At 41.4% G+C, this 20,955-nt stretch overlaps 2 protein-coding genes across 7 annotated transcripts; one reads left to right on the top strand and one right to left on the bottom strand.

Moving 5' to 3' along the window:
• Positions 1 to 2,954: 2,954 nt before the first annotated feature.
• RB195_004779 (uncharacterized protein) lies at positions 2,955 to 12,845 on the top strand (the record flags this gene model as incomplete). Of its 6 annotated transcripts, XM_064182767.1 has the most annotated exons (25): positions 2,955 to 3,107; positions 3,902 to 4,080; positions 4,133 to 4,316; positions 4,416 to 4,524; positions 4,602 to 4,741; positions 4,875 to 5,014; positions 5,114 to 5,303; positions 5,372 to 5,438; positions 5,554 to 5,653; positions 5,794 to 5,862; positions 6,442 to 6,573; positions 6,635 to 6,872; positions 6,928 to 6,994; positions 7,202 to 7,383; positions 7,445 to 7,552; positions 7,616 to 7,732; positions 8,353 to 8,454; positions 8,504 to 8,602; positions 8,661 to 8,777; positions 8,845 to 8,967; positions 11,458 to 11,605; positions 11,657 to 11,725; positions 12,434 to 12,549; positions 12,621 to 12,698; positions 12,786 to 12,845. In XM_064182767.1, 25 exons carry the CDS (start codon positions 2,955 to 2,957, stop codon positions 12,843 to 12,845), a joined length of 3,087 nt encoding a protein of 1,028 aa, XP_064034034.1. The 6 variants fall into 6 exon arrangements, with proteins under 6 accessions (XP_064034034.1, XP_013309062.2, XP_064034036.1 ...); XM_013453608.2 differs by lacking the exons at positions 11,458 to 11,605; positions 11,657 to 11,725; positions 12,434 to 12,549; positions 12,621 to 12,698; positions 12,786 to 12,845 and adding an exon at positions 9,888 to 9,914 and having other exon boundaries at positions 3,917 to 4,080; positions 7,622 to 7,732; XM_064182770.1 differs by lacking the exons at positions 11,458 to 11,605; positions 11,657 to 11,725; positions 12,434 to 12,549; positions 12,621 to 12,698; positions 12,786 to 12,845 and adding an exon at positions 9,888 to 9,914 and having other exon boundaries at positions 7,622 to 7,732.
• A 157-nt stretch (positions 12,846 to 13,002) lies between these two features.
• On the bottom strand, positions 13,003 to 16,068 carry RB195_004778 (uncharacterized protein; the record flags this gene model as incomplete). The annotated part of the gene is made up of 3 exons (XM_064182766.1): positions 13,003 to 13,082; positions 15,734 to 15,845; positions 15,952 to 16,068. The coding sequence occupies 3 exons, from the start codon at positions 16,066 to 16,068 to the stop codon at positions 13,003 to 13,005; spliced, it is 309 nt and encodes a 102-aa protein (XP_064034033.1).
• Positions 16,069 to 20,955: the final 4,887 nt, after the last annotated feature.

The following is a 20,955-nucleotide window of genomic DNA, read 5'->3' as shown; positions in this document are numbered from 1 at the left end:
AAGAACAATTACCATAGAAAAACCATAATTACCGCTACAACAAACACTAGTATAATATATTCTACGCCCGACGCTGCCTGTGATTGCTCAAACGACCGCAACGCGTCCGCAGCAATTAGTGCAACATCCCTAACTGACACTCACACTTCTTCCCTTGTTTATCGTTCCCTTCCTTTCCAACTTCTACAGTCCCCAAATCAAAAGCACATTGCACTTCTCCAGGAAGGAATAAACATTGGCGACATACAAGTTATTTTCAATTGAATGAAAATGAATTTGAATTTTAAATACTTTTTAGAATGAACCAACGCTTACAATAAAGGTGTTCTTAATTCGCAAAATGCTTCTCGTTTACCTCTATTTCATTTCTTCTTAAAATATCACTGTTAGCCAATGCTCCAAGTGTATACAAGATCCACTGGATCCACTACCTGACTCACTTTTTCTCGCCATATCATACAAGTCTCCCGCACGTTCCGTAATTTACTGAAACTACTCGAAACAACAATAAATATATACAATAAATAATAAATATACAATGAATATTCTGGAGAGAATGCTGCTATCAGCGACCAGGTGGCGTAAGAAAAAGTTACAGGACGGGAAGTTGAGTTCCAATGACGAACATCACCTGTGTAACCAACGTTTCTTCTTCAGCACGTGAAGTGGCACGATGGGAAACTTCAATCTGATTGACATAGACATAGTTTACAGAAGCGGAAAAATCCCCCCCCCCCCCTTGCAGAAAAAAAAAACGATACGTGCCGTGAAGCCATACAGCATGAGACATAAAACCATCAATGATGCGCGGCAAAATGGTAAACACATTAAATTGAGGATCCACGAAAATGAAGCATTGAAAATGAGTCACGACGGGATCCCTAGGCTGACATCTAAACGAAGGGGAATGCAAAATATGCAATGTAAATGCTTGAATTCAGCTCCAGGCTATTGTTGAATTTGAAAAATTAAAGATTTTGGAGGGGGAAGGGATTTTTTTCTTAAAAAGCGACGTGAATTGGGAATGAAGCCCTGGAGAGTCCGGATTATTTCGACGACAACTTCTCCGACATACAGTGGAATCGAGAAAAATTGATGTTTGATGAAAGATTCATTAGCTGACTAATACCTGTGACAGGTTCTTTTTCAATCGATACCCAAATATTTCAACATTAGCGAGCGAACGCATTAGCTAGATTGTGCAAATGCACCAAACATTTTGGATTTTCAACCCGACTATAAATGGAGCCATTAACAGTAGATTATTTGTATATAGATCTTCAGACACACAGGAGAGTATACGGTAGTTTCGGATGATTACCAACTCAAATAGAAATAAACCTACGTGCGTGTTCTTCATTGCTCTGCACCCTACCTTCTTATTACTCCACAAGGAAACAAATCTGGGAAATTAAGATCACTCCAGAAAATAAATAATAGTAAACAAAATGATGATACACAGTGACCTAACAAAAATGATAAAAAGTAAATAAAATTTGTTAATATCAATAAAAATTATCCCCATTACGTCTTTGAATATAATTAAGCGAATACTTACTATCTGAATCTTTTGTCAAGGTTTTTCACTTTTAAATGTAATAAACAGCTACCTTTTTGCTCTTTCAAATCAATCGTGTATTAGACGGAAATTTAGGAGCAAAATCACTTTCGCCATGTCAATTTATCATGAAAATTACACGTGAATATCTTGTCTGCAAACTTTTGATATGACGTTGGAACTGGGAGCGAAGCGATCGACGACGCGCATAAACAAAACAAACATTACAGCTATCAACTGATCAAATCCATGATAACAGAAAATGAAAGGTGGCGACATTCAGGAAAAGCAGCAGCAGCAGCTGTAAGCAGATGAAGAAGATATGAGCTTTGAGCAAACAACACCATCAAACGGCTAAACAATCCCACGCTAAAGTGGCTTCAACAAATAGTATGACATGATGTTCATTCAATACGATGGAGTGCAACAGTCAACTTCCCGAAACTTTTTCCCCGAGCACAGAAGTTTCTAGAATCGTGAACGGTTGCGTTAAGAGTTGGCGTTCACATATGAGAGGATAGGAAATATGATCAATGTATTACCCCTTCCATATTCTTCAAAGAAAAAAAAAGATGAAGGAGAAACGATGCCTGAGAAATCCTAGAAATTTCACATAGTTAAAAGGAATATGCCTGATGGCAATAATAGACGGGGAAATGAACGCATTCATAGAATTTCGAGAAGTTTCTCTCAGACAAAGCGGCAAGTAATATCTCTCTTCTCATTCCACCGCTAAAAAAAAAATAATAAAGAAACTCCGTTTGAGAAATTCACAGAATTTCCACACAACCGATAAACGGAACACGCCTAGAGGCAATATCAGACGCCGGAAACAATTGTATCCGTAGGGTTTCGAGAAGTTTCTTAGACAAAGAGTAATGAAAGGGATACAAATCGTAGCTTTCGTAGGAAGTACGAGGAAATCCACGCTAATTTCCTGAAACTACGAACAGCCGCAGATTCGGTGAGTTGATATCACGGGGACCCGAACAGCCACCGGCGCCGTCCCATCACCCCGGGCGGCCTCGTATACGCACACACAGTGGCGAAACACACACAACACACACGGATGAGTCAGTAGTGATAGGACAACGCAATTAACGCTGGCATTGATCCAAGTCGGTCGGTACGCAGCCGACCGATGGAGCACATCACGGAAAATGCACAGACGACGATGGGATAAGACACAAGCCATACGCACCGTTGCGGGACCCCAAAGCGTTATCGCCGCGGGCCCCCTTTAAGCCTCGCTGTCATACGCTCCGAGATTGACCGCTTCGAAATCGACGCGTACGTCTTCGAAACATTCTTTCTTGTTTATTTTTGCATTGTTCTCATTGCCAAAAGTTTCGTTTCGCGTTCGCGATTCACGCTTTCCCTCAAATCAAATCTGCGAATGGATGTCGCTGAACAGAAGAATGATAGTAGCGAGCCCACAATACGTTGTGAACAATTGCGTGAATATAATGGAGATTCTTCAACGAACAGAACCACAAGCAGTGACGATATTGTGAAGGATCTCCTCAATGAGGTTCGACATCTGGAAAAGGTTAGTTGTTTGGAATTTTCAAAAGATTTGTGCTTCGATCAATTGGGAACGTTCTTTGCCCCACCATTTGCATTAAAACACGGTTAACAAGGTGTATTTCATGGATCTTATTTGAACAATGTTAATACTTTTTGCGTAGGAACTGTAGAATCTTCTCAAGTCCTTCTTCAAATACTTCATCTTCATAAGCAAAATAATTAAGCGATTTTTTCGGTTCGAAATATGTCCAGTTGAAATTCTCATATCAAATCGTTCATTGTACATAAACTACTCGCTTTTTCCTTTGATTTCGAAAGTACTTTGATTTTATAGGGGTTTTTAGATAGCCTCGCCTACGATAGGAAGCTTATGCAGTTTATAAACTGCTGGTCCGATTAAAAAACGGCGTATATCTCATCTTAAGAATTAGGGTAGAACACATTGTTCCGCTTATTTCGACTTTATTTCTTTGCCCTGAATTTAATTTACGTAGTTCTTGAAGCCATTTTGTTTGTTGTATTTTCCTTGGTGATCTGTCCGCCGTTCGAGAACATAGAAAGGCAAGCATCTGTAGGGGGAAGCTTCCAAATAAGGATGTTGTTACTTTACGAGATTAGAATCTTCTTTTTTCTCGGTAATCGTTTCTTGGAGAGGATAGGATTTAGTATTTTCAGGTTTCAGACCCATTATTTCTCAGTAGTTTAGTTTATATGCTTACGCAGGTAGGCAAGTAGAACTCCTCATTGATTATTCTCGAACTAATGAGGAGAAAAGTGCAAAAATGTTTATTTTTAATGTTATCTACAAATTTCTAGCCGTTTACCGTTGAGGACTTAACGTCGAAAAAGAAGGACAAAGAGAAGAAAAAATCGAAGGAGCACAAACACAAGAAGTCGAAAAAGAAGAAGAAGAAGCATCGCTCGAAACGTGATCGAAGTGGTTCTCGCAAACGTTCCAGGTCTCGTTCTAAGTCAAAGAAGAAACACAGGAAAAGGTGTTTTGAATTGCTGAAGCCTCCATTTATTTCTCTCATTTGCGAGTTTTAGGTCTAGAAGTCGCTCAAGGTCAAACTCGAAATCCCGTTCTAAAAGTGGAACTCCGTCCAGAATTCCAACCCCCTTAAAATCTGAATCCGAAGAAGATGAGACGTCTGCTGTGAAAAAAGAGCCGGAAGTGACTTCAACTCCAGAGAAGAGCCCATCTTTCCCTGAAAAGTCATCGATTCGCGAAGTCAGCTCATTATTACTGTTTTATTAAGTAAATGTCCACGAGATTGTAGTGATATTTTCTCCGAAAAATATTTACTCTGCAAATGTATGATCTTTTCAGATATCTGACGAAGATGATCTGCCAGTTGGCGCCGACTTCCGCACGGTGATGAAGGAAGCGAAAAAGAAAATTAATATATCGAGCAAAATAGGTTCTTCGTTAGATTTAGGCTCGTTTCCTGCCATCACATATTGATATTATTATTATTTGTTGGTTAGCATTCCATGAATTTCCTAATACTTTTAGCAGCTCTTCCTGTTGCTCCTCCACTTGCCAAACCACGATCCTCTCACGCTTTCCCATTGTCGAAAACCTCAAAGAAGGATGAGGATGATGATCTACCCCTACATTATACTGAGAAGCGAGAGTCAGACGTTCTTAACAAGGTTATTATCGAGCTTTTGTTGATTTTCTTCGTAGTTACGTATGGAAGAACCATTGCGTGGTTATCCTTCCTCAATTGTTTTCGTAATCTTCTTATCTGTTAAAAGTTGTTTCGACCGTTGAGGAGATTTCCAGGTTATTGCTGAAAAAGGCCGTGGAGACTTTATTCCTCGTAATCTGAAAGTGAAAACCGCTGTTTCGGATAGCTTGGCAACACAGAGCCAACCAAAAACCGAAGATATTGGCGTCGATATGAAGCCGTCGGATAAGCTTAAGTATGCGAGGTCCATCTTACCTTATTATTCTTCTCTTCCTCTTTCTGTAGCGGTTTTAAACGATTGTGTCGTTATATGATGTTTAATTTTTTTTCACAGTTTGATGGATGTATCCGCTGATGAGACCGAAAAAGATGAGGAGTTTGGTCCGTCCTCTCTTCCTCCCAAGTTTGCTCCAACTACCAGTTCGGCCAAAGCAACTGAGTCCGGTCCAGCTCCAGAACCGATTAGTGACGGAGAGCTGGAAAAGGAGATAGCAGAAGAAATCAATGCGGCAGCACAACCAAAGGTTTGTATAGTTTCTCGTTTCGTTTGAAGTGCTCTATTTTGCTTCAAATCATTGATTTCCTTTTACAGTCAACTACGAAGAGCTCCAGGTTGGAAAAAATTGTTGAAAGCTCGTCGGCTTTGATTTCCAAGAATGGTACGCTTTCCTATTGCAGTAATATTGACCAGTTCTAGGATTGTGAGACGCAACTGTCACTATTTTAGCGTGAGTGTTTAGTTTAGAAGTCAACGATTAATTACATGTTCTTAAGTATCACGGGAAACCAGTAGAAGGAAACGCCGCAGATCTCCAAGGAAACGCAGCGCAAGCCCAAATACAGACGAAGAGCTGAGGATAAGAGCACGAAATGCGTAAGTGCTTAGTAGTGATGATCAATCGTTTTTATTTATGAAATAGAATAGGTTCTATTGATGAGGGAGATCTTGATTGCGTTTTTGTTATTTTTTTTAAAGATTTAGCTACCTTTTTTTTAAAATACATTCTAATTCAGCCGCTCAAGTAAGGTCATGAAGAGGGTCGCATCGCCACCTCGACCACGTGGTCGCCGACGCGATGATCGGTTAGTATTTCCCTCTTATTGTTGGGGTTTTCATTGGCTATCTAAAATCTTTTGTTCCACAAGAAAGCTGTCCATTTACCACTTAAATGTGATTCTGAGCTCACAATCAAAAGACGTGTAAGGTGAAAGCGGGTTATAGTAGTGTTTATCTGATTTTAACACAATGTGCAGAAAGTACATTGTCTTTAAATTTGATGAATTGAAGATTCAAACGTAAGCAGACAAGGGATTGTGACAAAGTTTTTTGTTATTTTCGTGTTTCATTGTTCCTACTTTCTGATTGACATATTCATTTTTTTCTTTGCTAACTAGTGTTGTTGTTGTTTTGTTATTTCTTCTACCATTATGCAGATTTCTTGATTTTCACCTTACTTACGCAGAAATTAGAAAATTCGCATTTTCACGCCGCTACACTAAATATTGTTCACGAAACCTCCTATTTCCGGGAAAAAAGTATTGAAAGTGGTTCAATACCCTATCCTCTTTGTTTACTTGTCAGGAAATGGGAATACTTTGTCTTTCATGCTGTTAGGAACGGATTCAAACTGGATCATCACAGAGATTATTTGCATCTTTTAGCGAACGTCGCTCGAAATCGCGACGCCGATACTCAAGATCAAAAAGCAGAAGCCGCTCGTATGACAGATATCGGCGAAGATCGAGGTCGAGAACTCGCAGCAGAAGCAAAAGTCACAGTAACGACCGTTATAGGTGGGAAATCGTGAAGATTTGTTATTCAACGTAAGCTATGTGGCTGATTGTGATACTTTAGGTCTCGTCGATCTCGATCAAGGTCATCAGCACGTAGCAGAAGTCGTAGCCGTAGTTCTAGTCCAAGTAGAAGTAGGAGTCGGAGTTTGAGTCGTAGCAGGTCACCAAGATCACCTAGACGTGATATTGGAGGTGGAGCCAGGCGACGAACTGGTGGTGGTGGTCGCAACAAGAGAGGTCGAATTGATAAGGCCAAATTATTGGCGATTGCGAGAAAGAAAGCACAGAAAATGCAGTTGGTGGGTATTTGAAAGAAGATGGAAGTGCTAATGAGAATTAAGTTGTTCGTTACAGCTTGGTATTAATCTCGGAAGTTTGGATCAGATGCAGAATCAGCCGAAGAGTGTGGACGACTTTGTTTGTGGGTATTTTTCGTTTGGTTTCTTAACTTGCAGTGTACTTTTTCGATATTAGTCTCTTTTGTTGTTTTGTTTGATATACCAATGGCTTATATCAAGTGAAATATCATATTTTCATGACTTATTAAATGTCAATGAAAGTCTATGCAGATGATTATCTTGCTGATAACAGGACGATTGAAGTAGTATTTCATTGCCTCTTTTTTTAGCCTATTGCCAGCAAATCCAGCGACGTCAAGATAAGGAAGATCGGCGAGAAAAAGGCGAAAATGTCTCGAGTGATGATGAACCAGGAAAGTCCGGATCAGGTGCTGCGAGCCCAACCTCCTTTAAGCATCCGTTTGGTGTGAAAACTACTGGACAAGGCGAAGGCATTAAGATAAACATAGTGGTATGCGCAGACAGCCTAATATGGTTTACAAATACTTGGTCGATATTCACAATCACTTTAGAATGCTACGACGATCCCGACAAAGACGCCACAAGAGCGAATTCTCGACAATTCGCAGTTACGATTAGTCTATCCGGTGTCTTCGGGAGTCACACACAAAGAGAACACAGTTAGTTGTCGGAAGAATCAATAGAGTGTTTGTTTAATTTGTGTGAAACATTTTTTCTGATAGCTTCAGGAGAGAGATAAATGGACACCAGTTGTAAAGACCGAGTTAAAGACCTGTTCGCTTGAACAGAAAAAATATGTGGGAATCACTAGCCTGGAGGCACAAAAATACCATAGTTCGGTTAGTTTGTTGCAACAGATACGTAAGCTTTCAACCTTTTCTGGGTGCGAACATCTTTTTTAAGTCCTCTCTATGAGTTAATCCGTTCCAACTCGATACAAGTACTTGTTCTTCGTTAACTCTTGCCTCTTTTTGCTTTTTGTCGCTCAGTGCTTTTTTTCATTTGTTTGATTTCCAACTTCTTTTGTAAATCTTATTTCTTGGCACTTTCATGTACTATACACAACATCTTTTTGAATCATATCAATTAGCTGCTGCATTATTACATTGTTTTCAGATTCGCTAAGTTTTTTTTCTTGATAACAACTGCTGAAAACTTCTGCCGTAACACACGATTTAAACGCATTATTTCGAATGTTTAGCTTTAGATTAGGCCCTTTCACGAAGATGATAGCAGAAAGAATTAATTACTTCTCCAAGTTTCAGTCATTTTACATGGAAGAGGACACAGTTTTTTCAAAAATGTGATCGCGCCCTAATACATACCAGAAATGAAGCGTGGTGACGTTTTCTTTACCTAAAACTTTGGCTAACCACATCTTTGAAATGGTCCACGGACGTCTCAATGAACCTTTTCATAAACCATAATCTCGCATTTTCGAAATAAATCTTATTTACAGATCTCATCAGTTGACCATCTTCTACCACCACCGCCAGCTCCACCGATTCTTACTGGTCTAGGCGGTTTGTTACCGCCTCCTCCCCCTCCTCCGAAGCTCACTGTAAGTTTTATTTTAGATCTGTGAAGAGTAGTACAACAGTTTTTCTTAGGCGTTCGATACCTTGTTACCTCCACCGCCACCGTTGCCAGAATTGCTCGTTGTGCCACCAGAAGAAGAGATGATCATTCATGAACCGGATAAGATTGAAGTAGTCGGCGCAGAAGTGCTTGCAGTAGAAATTTAGTAACTTACATTTTGACTTGTAGGCGAAAACAAAGGATGTGTCAAAAGTGTTAGCCCAACGAGCAAGCGCTCAATTGGCTTTGACAACAAACCCTAACGATTTCGAAGCGATTCGAATGCTGAAGGAAGCAGATGATCAGGCATGATATTGATAATTTAGGTGTTTGGTTCTCTTAAAAGGATTTCGAACGCGTTTTGTAATTTCAGATGGCTGCTTGGGCAGCTGCTAAAAATCTGCCGGGAAAATTCACCGGTTCTACTGGTCTAAACGTGCTCTCCTCTAATGAATTGCAACCACAAGATCCACGGTTCAATGCGTGGGTGAAGAAGGTAATCTCACCTAGGTTCCACGGTAGTCCTAGTTGAAGTTTCAGGCTAGAAATTCTCGAACAAGTAGCAGCTTACTCTCCATTATGCTAATAAATAATTAGCGCTTTTTTGGATTACACTTTGCGTTTAGGCTTATGTGATTTTGATAGGTCAGGACAACTACAGAGCTGCGTAGTTATTTGCGTCTATCTTGAGTCTTTCGTAGTGGAAGACATTTTTAGCTGTTCTGAACGTATTTTCTTCATATTTGTTATCGAACAGAAACCGTATCCTTGACGAATTTTGTCTTCTCTTTTAAATTCTCATTTGAAAGACAGTAGTAACGGCTCCATTCAATCTCAGAGCGACAATTAAGTTTGTGATATGGAAATGAATATCTGGTAATGCATATTCTTTTTAAATGTCACATGAATAGAACTTCTTAGGGGTAGACATGCACCACATGACATCATGGAAGCTGTAGAACGTTCTTTTTCACGACAGTGATCCGTCACTTCATTAACTGCTCGCGAATTATAGAATTCGATGACTTAACTTACTTCTTTTCCCATCTTCTAAGAGTCGAATTTATTCTGAACAAATTATTAGTGATTTTTCCAAAAGTTCTAATGATCAACTCCATTTTATTCGTTATTTTGTTCTTTTTGTTCACCAGTTTATTAAGGAGAAATGTAGATGTGACGTTTTGAATCATTTCTAGAAATGGATTTGAATGAAGTTTGGGCGGGGTACATATTCATAGGGTACATTTACTATTTGTTCAACTTAGTTTCCGTTCTGGAGTTGGATGGTGCCATCAGTAGTGATCTATTTGGTGCACACTTTGCGTAGTCGATGCCTGACCATGTGGCTAATGAATCAGATCTGGTATCTGGTTCAATAGCCTCATGGTCAGTGACATTCGAATTAACTTTCTACAGGATGAGGATGTTGATGTGCAGGCTTAACGACGATGATAGCTGTAGTGTGCGGCTGCGGTATGCGGACGGATATTCTTTGATCATCATCCTAGTCTTCCACAATGTGTCTTCCGATTCTTTGATTTCCACATATATTCACTACTTCACATGTATACTACGGGAGGAGGCCGATTTTGTTGTTCAAGCGGGTGAAACGTGAGTTTTCATTTTCAGTCAACGTTTGTAGTCCAATTTCTCCATTTTTTAAATCGATAGTCGGGTCTAAACGAAATTAAAAGCATCACCCCACGAATCTGCGGTGGTGCGGGCTTCAGGTCAGTTATGCCTTTATTTTTCTATTTCTATTTTTTCCGTCTATTTTCTCCTAATTGCCGTAAAAAAACGGCCCTGAAGATACGACTTCAAGCGTTCCGGCGCGCTATTTTCTACAGCGATTCGATTGGAGCGCGCCAGCCTTGTGCATGTGCCGCTTCTTTCCGGCCGTTTTTTTTTACGGCAATTAGGAAGAAATGGGTGGAATCACCACCCTCTCCATAATCTACTATCCCGTTTGAGAATACTCCACCTGAAATCCATACCACCTCAGATTCGTGGGGTGATGCCTTTAAGCACAATGCAGTTAGGTAAGCGGTTGCGCTCGAAGCGGAGTTGTGGAGATAGCGGTTGTAATCGAGCTGGGACCATCGCGAATTGCAGCAATGAACGGTGGTAGCAGGGGTACTCACTCGATCCTAACCGCTGCGCACATCTTCGAGCGGAACCACTTACGCAACTGCACCGTAATTCATGTCGTTTTGACTCAACTATATGTTCATTAACTCGATCAACTCTGTATGTAATTCCTTGAGTCTATTTGAGTGAAAACTTTGAACGTTTGGAATTCGTTGTTGTTTAAGTAGAACGAGCTTGTTCCACGCAGTTCATGTTATTTATGTACTAAATATTGCACCATGTATAGCCTACAAATGAAAGGTTTAATAGAATCCATTGACCTTGGATTCTATTAAACATTTCATTGAGGACCCAAAAACCAGGATTGTCGGGGAGGATCGGGGTCAAACGAGGGTCAGCCGATGTATCGTAACCTCAGTCGTTTCTGAATTAAAGACGAGTGGATGGAGCATACCAAAAGACTGATCAACTTCACCCATTTATCCTTTACTTTAGGTCACATACCTGAAAGATGATATTTGGCTGGGTCAGCTTAGAATCGATAGTTTTTGGAGCACAGTCAAAACAATCATTTTGCGTTTTTGTTCTAATTCTTTTCTCACCTTCTCGCCGCTTCCAAACACCGTCCTGAAGTTTACCTACAATATCCCAAGTAGGAAAAAGTTTCTTTCTCACTCTTAGAGAAATGTGATCCACTCTAAGCTGATCCTAAGTGGGTGGTGATGTTGGACTCATACGAGTGACTGAAATTGATAAACTTGCGGTGTTTGTATTTTTCAGATGCTTGATACGGCGTTGACGATCGAGCGATCATCGTAATGTAGGCGTTGTCATTGGAATTTCTTTTGGGAATATTCACTTACCTTAGATGATTTTTCATAAGAAGTCTAGCTTTTAGGATATGTTCAAGAATGCGCGTCCATCTGTTGGGGGTGTGGGCATGCGACTTATGCAAAAAATGGGCTGGCGGCCAGGTGAAGGCTTAGGTCCAGATGGCATGGGCAGTATTGAACCATTGGTGCTGGATGTGAAGAATGATAGAAGAGGTAAACATTTTAAATGAGGGAACGATTGAGTGGATTTTTGTGTTTTTCTAGGTTTGGTCGCGCAGGAAGATCTCGGTAGCAAAACAGTTCCTGTGCCGAAAGCTAGTGGTGATTCAGTAGGTTTGTTTTTGCTTCTCACATTCCCTTTTTTCACTCTTAATTCTTCAAAATCGCTCTACCTATACCGGTAGGATTTCTTCTTGCCTGAGTACAGCGATGATTTACTTTATCTTTGTGATATTGTCGGGCGAAAACGACCTGAAGCTTGGTGCAGTTGCGTAAGCGGTTTAGCTTGAAGCGGCGCGGTGGGTAGTATCGGTTATGATCTATGAGAACCTCTCTAGCAACAATGGTCGTTGTAGTCCGAATGAAGCTAACGATGGTCCCCATCGATCTCAACAGCTATCTCCACCGCGCTGCTACAAAGGCATCACCCCACGAATCTGGAGTGGTACGGATTTCCGGCGGAGTATTCGTAATATGGGGTTGTAGATTATGGGGAGGAGGGTGATTCCGTTCATTTCTTCCTAATTGCCGTAGAAAACGGCCGGAAGATACGGTTTCGAGCGTTCCGGCACACTATTTCCTACAAGGAGTTCGACTGGAGCGCGCCAGCCCTGTGCGGCGCCGCATCTTCCGGGCCGTTTTTTACGGCAATTAGGAAGAAATGGACGGAACCACACCTCCCTCCATAATCTACTATCCCGTATACGAATACTCCACCCGAAATCCGCACCACCGCAGATTCGTCGGTGATGCCTTTAATATACATCACTTTTTCTGATGGTTTAAGGTATGTTCTTACTGTTAGAAGGACTCATGTTTCAGCTCCAAAACATCCAGTATCAATGGTTATGGAACTTTGCACTAAACGTAAATGGCCAACGCCCACTTTCGTCAGTCATGAATCTGGTCCGCCTAACGTCAGAGAGTTTAAATGCACCGTAAGGAGACTACACTTTTTTTTTTGGAAAACGTAGCCTTTTTTCTGTTTCACGATTTTCATCTTCTTCAGGCGATCGTAAATGGTGTAGAGTATACTTCAAATGTCGTATCCCGCAGCAAAAAGGACGCAAAATCACTGGCATGTCAAGTTGGTGTTTATTAATCGGTTGCTTTCTTTTTATTTTCATTTTTTTTTTCGTTGGAAGCAAGTACTACACATTTTAAAACGTTTCAGATAGTTCTTCAATCCCTCGGCCTTTTACCTCGTGATCCGTTGTTACCGGTTGTTATATAATTTCGTATTGTTCGCGGATAAACCCGTATTAAAGAGTATGTCAGCCTTCGGGTTCTACTTATTTCCAACTTGTGTTCTCTTCCTTCCTCTTAGAAAATAAATTGTTGTAAATAATTGATTGAAACATAGATTTAGTTGGAGTTTATGTTCTTTTTTTTCATTTTTGTTTTCGCACCAAGGTTTGTGACTTTAATTTGTGCTCATGTTCGTTTTTCTGTGTTATGTTGATGAATTTTCCTGTGGAATGTGAATACATCGATGACTTGTTTATATGCTCATCGCACAGAACAGAATATAGGTTTTTTTGGATAAGGTAGTGCCATTTAGATGACTTCTATATTCTGAAATAATGCTAATTTTCTGAATCGAATGTATTTACATTATGAGAATGTACATATTTGTGATCTATAGTCGGGTCGAAACGACGCGAAGCACGGTGTAGTTGCGTATGGGGTTGCGCTCGGAGCGGCGCGGTGAAGGGAGCGGTTTCAGCCAAGGTGGGACCATCGCGAACTTCAGCAGTGAACGGTGCTAGTAAGGGTCCTCGCTCATTCCTAACCATTACGTCCCACCGCACAGCTTCAAGTGCAACCGCTTACGCAACTCCACCATGCTTCATGTCGCTTAGAGTCATTCTATACCTCATGACGATAATGAATGGTTGGTCGGAGGTTGCTGTTCACCTAATGTGATGATGGTGCTTCATAGAACAAGGTGGGCAGTAAATAAAAGGAAAGAAAAATGAAAAAAAAAACAGAAGTAGGATTTGGGTGAGAATTTCGTTGTACTGAGGGCACAGCTTCGAATTCTAGGCAATTTAAAAGGACGTCCAATGGTCTAATGCGATAAAGATGACTTTAAAAGCTTTTAGGACATAGTGATCCTGGCCCGCCACCCTAAACTGCTGTTAACTGGTATGAAAACGGTGTAATTACAATATACTGGAATCTAAATTTCATAGGCGAAATGAGATCCAACAGCGGCCGTTCCATAGTGTATCGTAACAGTCCAGTTACATTATTTCTCTGAATACAATGAATTGCCGTATGGATCACCACTAAAACTCTTCGAGCAGAATTGAGCTAGGATTGGGGATTAGACATCAAAGATTCCAGAAAAAGTCAGTAATACTTATTTGATTATTCATTTATTCTGTTATAAACCATTGGAAATTATTATTAATTAATATTAATTTAATTATTATCATATTAATTATTAATTAATATTAATTATAAACCACAGGTAAACAGATAAACAGGTCATTCTGCTCCGACAGATAGTGAAAGATTCTTTTATGGGATCTTTGTGTGTGAACACTGAACAGATTCTAAACAATAGGATTCACAAATTTTCGTGAATTTCGAACGAATAATCATGAAAATATGGACAAGCGGCAGTTAAGAATTACCATTTGGAGATTGCGAAACTCAATGAGATGAGATTCATCCAGAAATTGTTCAGAACTGAGGTAATGAAAGGGGAGAAAGTTTTAAAAATTGGAATAACTGTGAGATATTAGTATCCTTTGTCAGTGAGCGAACATCCGAACGAACGCGAATTTATTTACTGGAAGGAGGCAAGGAGTGGCCGCGCAAATAGCTGTAAAAGAAAAGTATAAGAAAATCAGCGTTAAAAAAGAACGGAGGAGCGAAGAAGGCAACTAAGAGGTTTCATGGATGCGAATCGGCGACCAGTTCCATCACCATACACTATGTAAACGAGATTGGAGCGCAGAAGCTTAGTAGTAACAGCGGTTAGACATCAATATTCAGAAACTGAATCATGACATTTCTCATTTCTTCGAACTTTTTCTAAATATTTCACTGTATGCAGCTTTACAACTCACGAGGTAAGAACTTCAACTATCTTGCTGTTGTGAAAAACATGAGGGCAAAGTTTCTAGTTTGTGTTCTTGCGTGATGTAGGTTGAAGCAACCAAATCGTTCACTACCAGGAATGAAGTACCAATATTTGCTGAGCTTTAACCGAGTTTCTTTTGTACTCTTGAACTTTTGAATAAACTCGAAAGCAAAAGCCTAAATCGTATACATATAGTTGGGTCAAAACGACATGGAACACGGACAATTGCGTAAGCGGCTGCGCGCGCGAAGCGGGACGGTAGAGACAGCGGTTGGAATCGAGGTGGGACCATGGCGAAGTGCAGAGATGGGTGGCAGTAGCGAGGATCCTTACACGACCGGACCGCAACCGCTACGCTCCACCGCGCCGCTTCGAGCGCAACTGTCCGTGCTTCTTGTCGTTTTGGCCGAACTATACACCCGTATGTATGTATACGCATGTTCCCTAAAGGCAGCGTAACACGAATCTGACGTAGTGAACGGAACCGCTGGACAAGCTAGAGATGGGGTTGTAGATTGCGGGGATCAAAGGTGGTTCCGCTCATCTCTTCTTAATCGCTGTAAAAAGACGGCGTCAAACACTCGGTTTTTCAGTTGCACCCTTGTGCACGCGCCGCATCCAGCTGCGCAGCGGTTGAAAGCCAGTAAGTTTTCCTCGGCTGCCTATTCAAGTGAAACCAATGAATAGGTTGCTGAGCGAACCAGAACGTATACATGGAGAAGCGTTCTAACGTTCTTCTCAGAAAATAATGCGTTTCCTACGCCTTTTTTCAGCAAGGTTAGGGAGGGGGAGCAGAACAACTCCCTGGTCCCGCAATCTACAGCCCCATCTCTAGCTTTCCTCGCGGCTCCCCTCCTCACGTCAGATTCGTGGTGTGCTGCCTTTAAGCTGTCTATATCTGGTTTTTTGAGAGGATCACCGACCCCACCAACTATCCTATTTTCCTAGGAACCGTTTTTCTCCTGTGTCGCTCCCTCCGTTACTGGAGAGATGGAGCCTATTTGTTGGATCTCAACTACCTCTCTTACCCCTCGCAGTCACTTCCAGGCTTTTGTCCGGACAAAAGTGCAGATGCATGTGTGTGTTATAAGTCAATCCTGGCTGATCAGAAGCAAGGAGTCTGTCTCCACCAATGAATGTCTGAACGAGCAAGGAGTTTGTCTCAACACAGGTATGAGGTTGCTTTTCATCCGCGGTTGCTCCGTATCCGTTATCTGGAGTCCCGTCACGTAGCTTCGCGACTAACCAACTTCAATTTCTGTAAGGGAGATCCAAGGCCCACTACACTGTATCCGCCAGCAACCACATGGAGTTGGAGCACGTTAATTTCGCAATGAGGGAAGAGTACTGGAGTAGTTCCCATTATTACATGAAACTCACCTATCCGAGGTTGGAAACTACAGAATACTTGCGACACTACTATATCTGATTTGAGTTTTTTTTTGTTGAAGATTTTGCCGTCCAGAGAAATCAGCAAGAAATTCTTCTTGAAAAAGGCTTGCAGGAATAGGAGGGAAACACGTGGATGTTTCGAGAAATTCAAATGAGCAAAGCCATAGACTTAAAGATGAGATGAGAGGAATGTGGGAACGTACATCTTGGAAGCCTGGTTGCGCAAGTTGATTGGAGGTCAAACCAAGCTATAACTAAATCCATAACGTGGATCTGCATACATATATATCACCGGACGTAGGTGTACAGATCTTGAGTGAACATTACGGTACGTAACCAGTTTGTATTACAGTTGCAGCAAATGCAAAAGTAGCACTGAGTGACACAACCCAGAATTCTCCTCAATGATACACAAGGAATCCTTTTTCTTGAACTTATGCACGAACGAGACAGAAGATCTAAGGAAATATTATGATGATAAGAAAGTCTTGTCAGGGTTTCTTGAAAAGCACAAAACTTTCGATTCTTGATTGATGCCCACAATGTATCAACGTGTTAGCCGTAGAAGATTGTCGGAACTCCTCCGCAAAAGGTATATATAACCGGGTGCCCTTCCTTTCCTTAACTTTGAGCACGATATCAGTTTCACAAAGAAAAGCTTCGAACCATCATCTTCTATGAATAGCGCCGCGGTAGTGGAAGTCCACAACGTCAGCAGCGGAATGGAGGAGGGAACCACTAGCATCAGAACTATCCACTGCTGGTTTGCTCGTGTCGCAAGAAGAGACACGATCTTCGAAGGCAAGCTCCACTCAGGAGCCCCCACACTGTGGAAGACTCCGCCATTCTGGAAAAGGTCAAAGAGGATCCCGGAGATTAGCATGAACAGTCTTGCGCTGAGACTTGGTTGTAGCCATTTAACACTCCTCAGTTGCCTCCAGGCCCTCAACTACAGGAAAGCGGTCGCTAGATGAGACCCGTGCTACCTAGACAGATGTCACGCGGTACGCCCGAGTATCCACCCGCCAGTCTCTCTTCCTCCGCCTGCATTGAAAGGAGTTTCTAGAGGACTTTGTTACTGGAAATGAGAGTTGAGTGTTCTACGATTTCAATTCACACCATGCCGTGTGGATCACTCGATGAGAGGGCCCTCCCACGCAAGCCAAATAGGACATATACCTAATGAATGCTAACAATTACCGCTGTCATTAACACCACTCGGCTCCAGAAACTCGCTGAAGCTGTCCCAGAAAAGCGGCCGAGGCGAGTTTCGGTGCATCTTCTTCATGATAGCGCGAGACCCAGTGTAGCTAAAGAGACCTTTCAAAAAGTCGAAAAGCTAAGCTGGGACTAGACTAGGACCAGCTATTACCCGCTGTCCTTTTTCTCTTGACATAGCCCCTCTAATTATCATATATTCCGCCCACTAAAGTTTTTTTTGGCTGTGACAAAGTTCGCCAAGCTCGAAAACATCAGTCGAGTTCTCGCTGACTTCTTCGACTCCCAGCTTCCACAGATCTGAGAAACGGAGATCGCTAACCTTCCCATTAGGTGGAGCACTGACATTGGCTAACAATGTCGATTATGTTGTTGACTTATTTCAGTTTTATGCCTGCCAAAAAATAAAAAGCATAAAGTCACTGGCGTATCAATCCATTTAGGATGCGCCAACGCGTTTTATTGGAATTCGTAATCGTTGAGGTTTTGGAACGCGTGGCGGCCTATACAATGACTTGCGGGGGCCAACCGATGATCAAATCAGTGCATTTATCTTCCCAGACAAGTCTGGTACCAATTTATCGACCCCGGAGGGATTAAAGGCTTGATTTGCACTAGGGCGGTTTCGAACCCTCGACCGTGTGGCTACAACGGACCTCTAACCGATTGCGCCACACCCACCCCTCTCGTCTCCACTACCAAAGGATAAAGAGGAAAAAATTACCAAAACTGACAAGACTTTCTTATTAATCTGCTAAGGTCCAATTTTGAAGTAGTAATCGTCATACGTATTTGTGAACGAAAAAATTTAATAACAACGACTAGAGTTGAAACATGAGTAAGCCAAAGCTAATACTTCTCATTACGGCAAAGTGGGGGAAAATTTTCCATGGCTTTTCCAAAAGGTGAATAACCATCATCTTTTGAAAGAAAAAGGAAAGAGTGATTACCTACTGAACCCATGTTGTTAGGTTTTTTCCATGAAGTAATTAGAAAGTAGAGTAACTTCGATGAAGTAATATTTCGTAGTACAGAAATTCGAGTTTTTTCTTCATCGGAAAATTTTTTTTCGTACTCCCTCGGGTTGACTGGTCTTTAATGCTGGTTATTTGATGTCATCATTCAACAAGGATTACAGTGTATCATTCTATAAATAATGCAACATTTTATTGTTTACTTTCTTTGTATTTGAAAATTAAGATAAATAATTCTCTCCTTCGAACCTAAAATACTCCATTTTTTACATTCCTCTTCCATATGATGGATTTTCTAGAATCCACCTTCTATAATTCATTTCTTCTTGATGAAAAATCCCAGTACCCTCGGAGAAACCGCACTGTTTATGATCCAGTATTGTTACAGACTTATTTGATCCTGATTTTGCAAAGGAATTTCGTTCGAACGCTAGATTTCCATAAAGTTTGTCTTATAATCGTGCATATCAAATGGAAATGAAACAACGTTGTTTTTGCTGCACTATTGCTGGCATTATGTGGAATTTTTGAGCTCCTACTGATCTTTCGATGGGCATTTCAACGTCCATCCAAGGTAAACTCCATGCCCCATGAGTAAACAAAAGTAAATAAGATTAATTAATTTCCGTATAAATATATCAATTTAAATGTATAAATTAATGCTCTTGCGAAGAGTACAGGTCGTTGACATGTGATCTTCGTTCGTGCTGCTGTTGTGCTGCAATCGTGCTGCAGCCGGTGTCCTTGTCCGGATATTGTCTATCAGTTAAAGGCATCACCCCTCGAATCTGAGCTGGTACGGATTTCGGGTGGAGTATTCGTATACAGCATGGTAGGTTAGAGATGATTCCGTCCATTTCTTCGTAATTGGCGTGAAAAACGGTCCGGAAGATACGGCTTCGAGCGTTCCGGTGCGCTATTCTCTACGGGTTCGATTGGAGCGCGCTAGCCGTGCGCACGCACCGCATCTTCCGGGCCGTTTTTTTACGCCAATTAGCAAGAAATGGACGGGATCACTCACCTCTTCATAATCTACGATCCCGTATACGAATACTCCATCTGAAATCCGTATCACCTCAGATTCGTGGGGTGATACCTTTAAGGATCGTGAAGAAGAGAACTTCAAACATTTTTCTAAAAAAGGTTTTCTTGTTATGCCTATGTTATGTTAAGTTTAGGTGATGTTTAGCTGTTAGTAGCCTGACGTTTCCACAACTGCGTCATTATCAAATGCGCGGAAATGTCTTCGAAGTCTTTGATGCTATGTGTATCCCATCAAACTTTACCTCTCTACTTGCCAAACCTCCATATCGTTCCAAGTACAAGTACATCACGCAAGAACTCCAAAAGGAAAACAAACTGACCAGCCTCACCGACTAGCGGGGCTGGTGAACCACACAAATTGAATGAAATGAATTCCGTATCTGGGCGTCCAAATGGATTTTCGACGAATCATGGGCGGGGGCGGGGCGCAAGGGTGGTGCGTTGCAATAGAGGACGTCGTAAGGAATCTGTTTCGAAGTTGTCTGTTTGCAGTGATGCAGGGAGGGATGAGAGGAACCACCCTTGTATTCATAATCTACGACCCGAGGTATAGGTGTACTCCAACGAAAATCCATACCACGTCAGATTCGTGGGGTGATGCCTTTGAGTACCGGTGTCTGGGAGTGTTAAGGAACTGCATATGGGACAATCTTATGGTTTTTGTAGTCTTTTTTTAGCTCATAATTTTTTTCGTGTATTTTTTATTCTGCTGATAAGAGCTTGAGCGGTCAGCATAATATCTTTATTGATGACATGGATCAAGCACGATATAAAATCACCATATGTTCTATATACAAGTATGGGATGGGACTAGAACGAGTAACAATTCGGTTTGATCACGTTTTGAAATTTTGGGGATGTATGAGTCATACAGTAGAAGTAAATAGCGGAGTCCTAACCAATTAATCGATATTCTCACAGGGATATTATGCTCTTCGTTCACGTTATCATTTGCGAAATGAACAAAATGAACGTATGAACGAACAAAAAAAAAATAGGCGCCTAGGGAAATGTACAAAGGACATATGTCGTACAGTAATATGCTCGTATTGAGGGGATGCATATAAAAGAGAATGGAGGGGGGCGGGAGCAGACCCACGTGGTGACATTGAGGGACACACGGACACATGGTGGCGTGACGCACAGACACGGAAGCGCACATATGTATGTATGTATGTATGTATGTACGAACGAAATTGGACACGACGCACACTCATGCGCAATCACATATGCACACAAAGACGGCGGCGGCAACGAAAATCGATATATCGATCGGAAGTCCCACGAGCTAACATCGGTTGGAGGATATAGTATAATGTGTATATGTACGCAAAGACTCGTCAACATCGTAGTGCGCTGCTACCCAGGTAAAATAAAAGGAAGAACCAATGTACTAATAATAGGCCGCGCAGAATTGCCGCATACAAAAAAGTTGTGCGCAGTGAGAGAGAGAGATGTTGGGACGGACACGCCCCTACCAAATACTCTCTCACGCATATCGTCATGTAGCTATTATTGAGGCGAGTGACATGAAATAATGTATGAGGAGAAGGAGGAAGGAGAGAAGATTTGCTAGCGATGCGTTGAGCTGAATTACCGCGATCAATGAATGGGACACAAAA

Source organism: Necator americanus, chromosome I, assembly GCF_031761385.1.
Source record: "Necator americanus strain Aroian chromosome I, whole genome shotgun sequence".
Classification (NCBI taxonomy): Eukaryota; Metazoa; Nematoda; class Chromadorea; order Rhabditida; family Ancylostomatidae; genus Necator; species Necator americanus.
The sequence above is the reverse complement of the archived record's forward strand: the minus strand, read 5'-3'. Positions and strand labels throughout refer to the sequence as shown.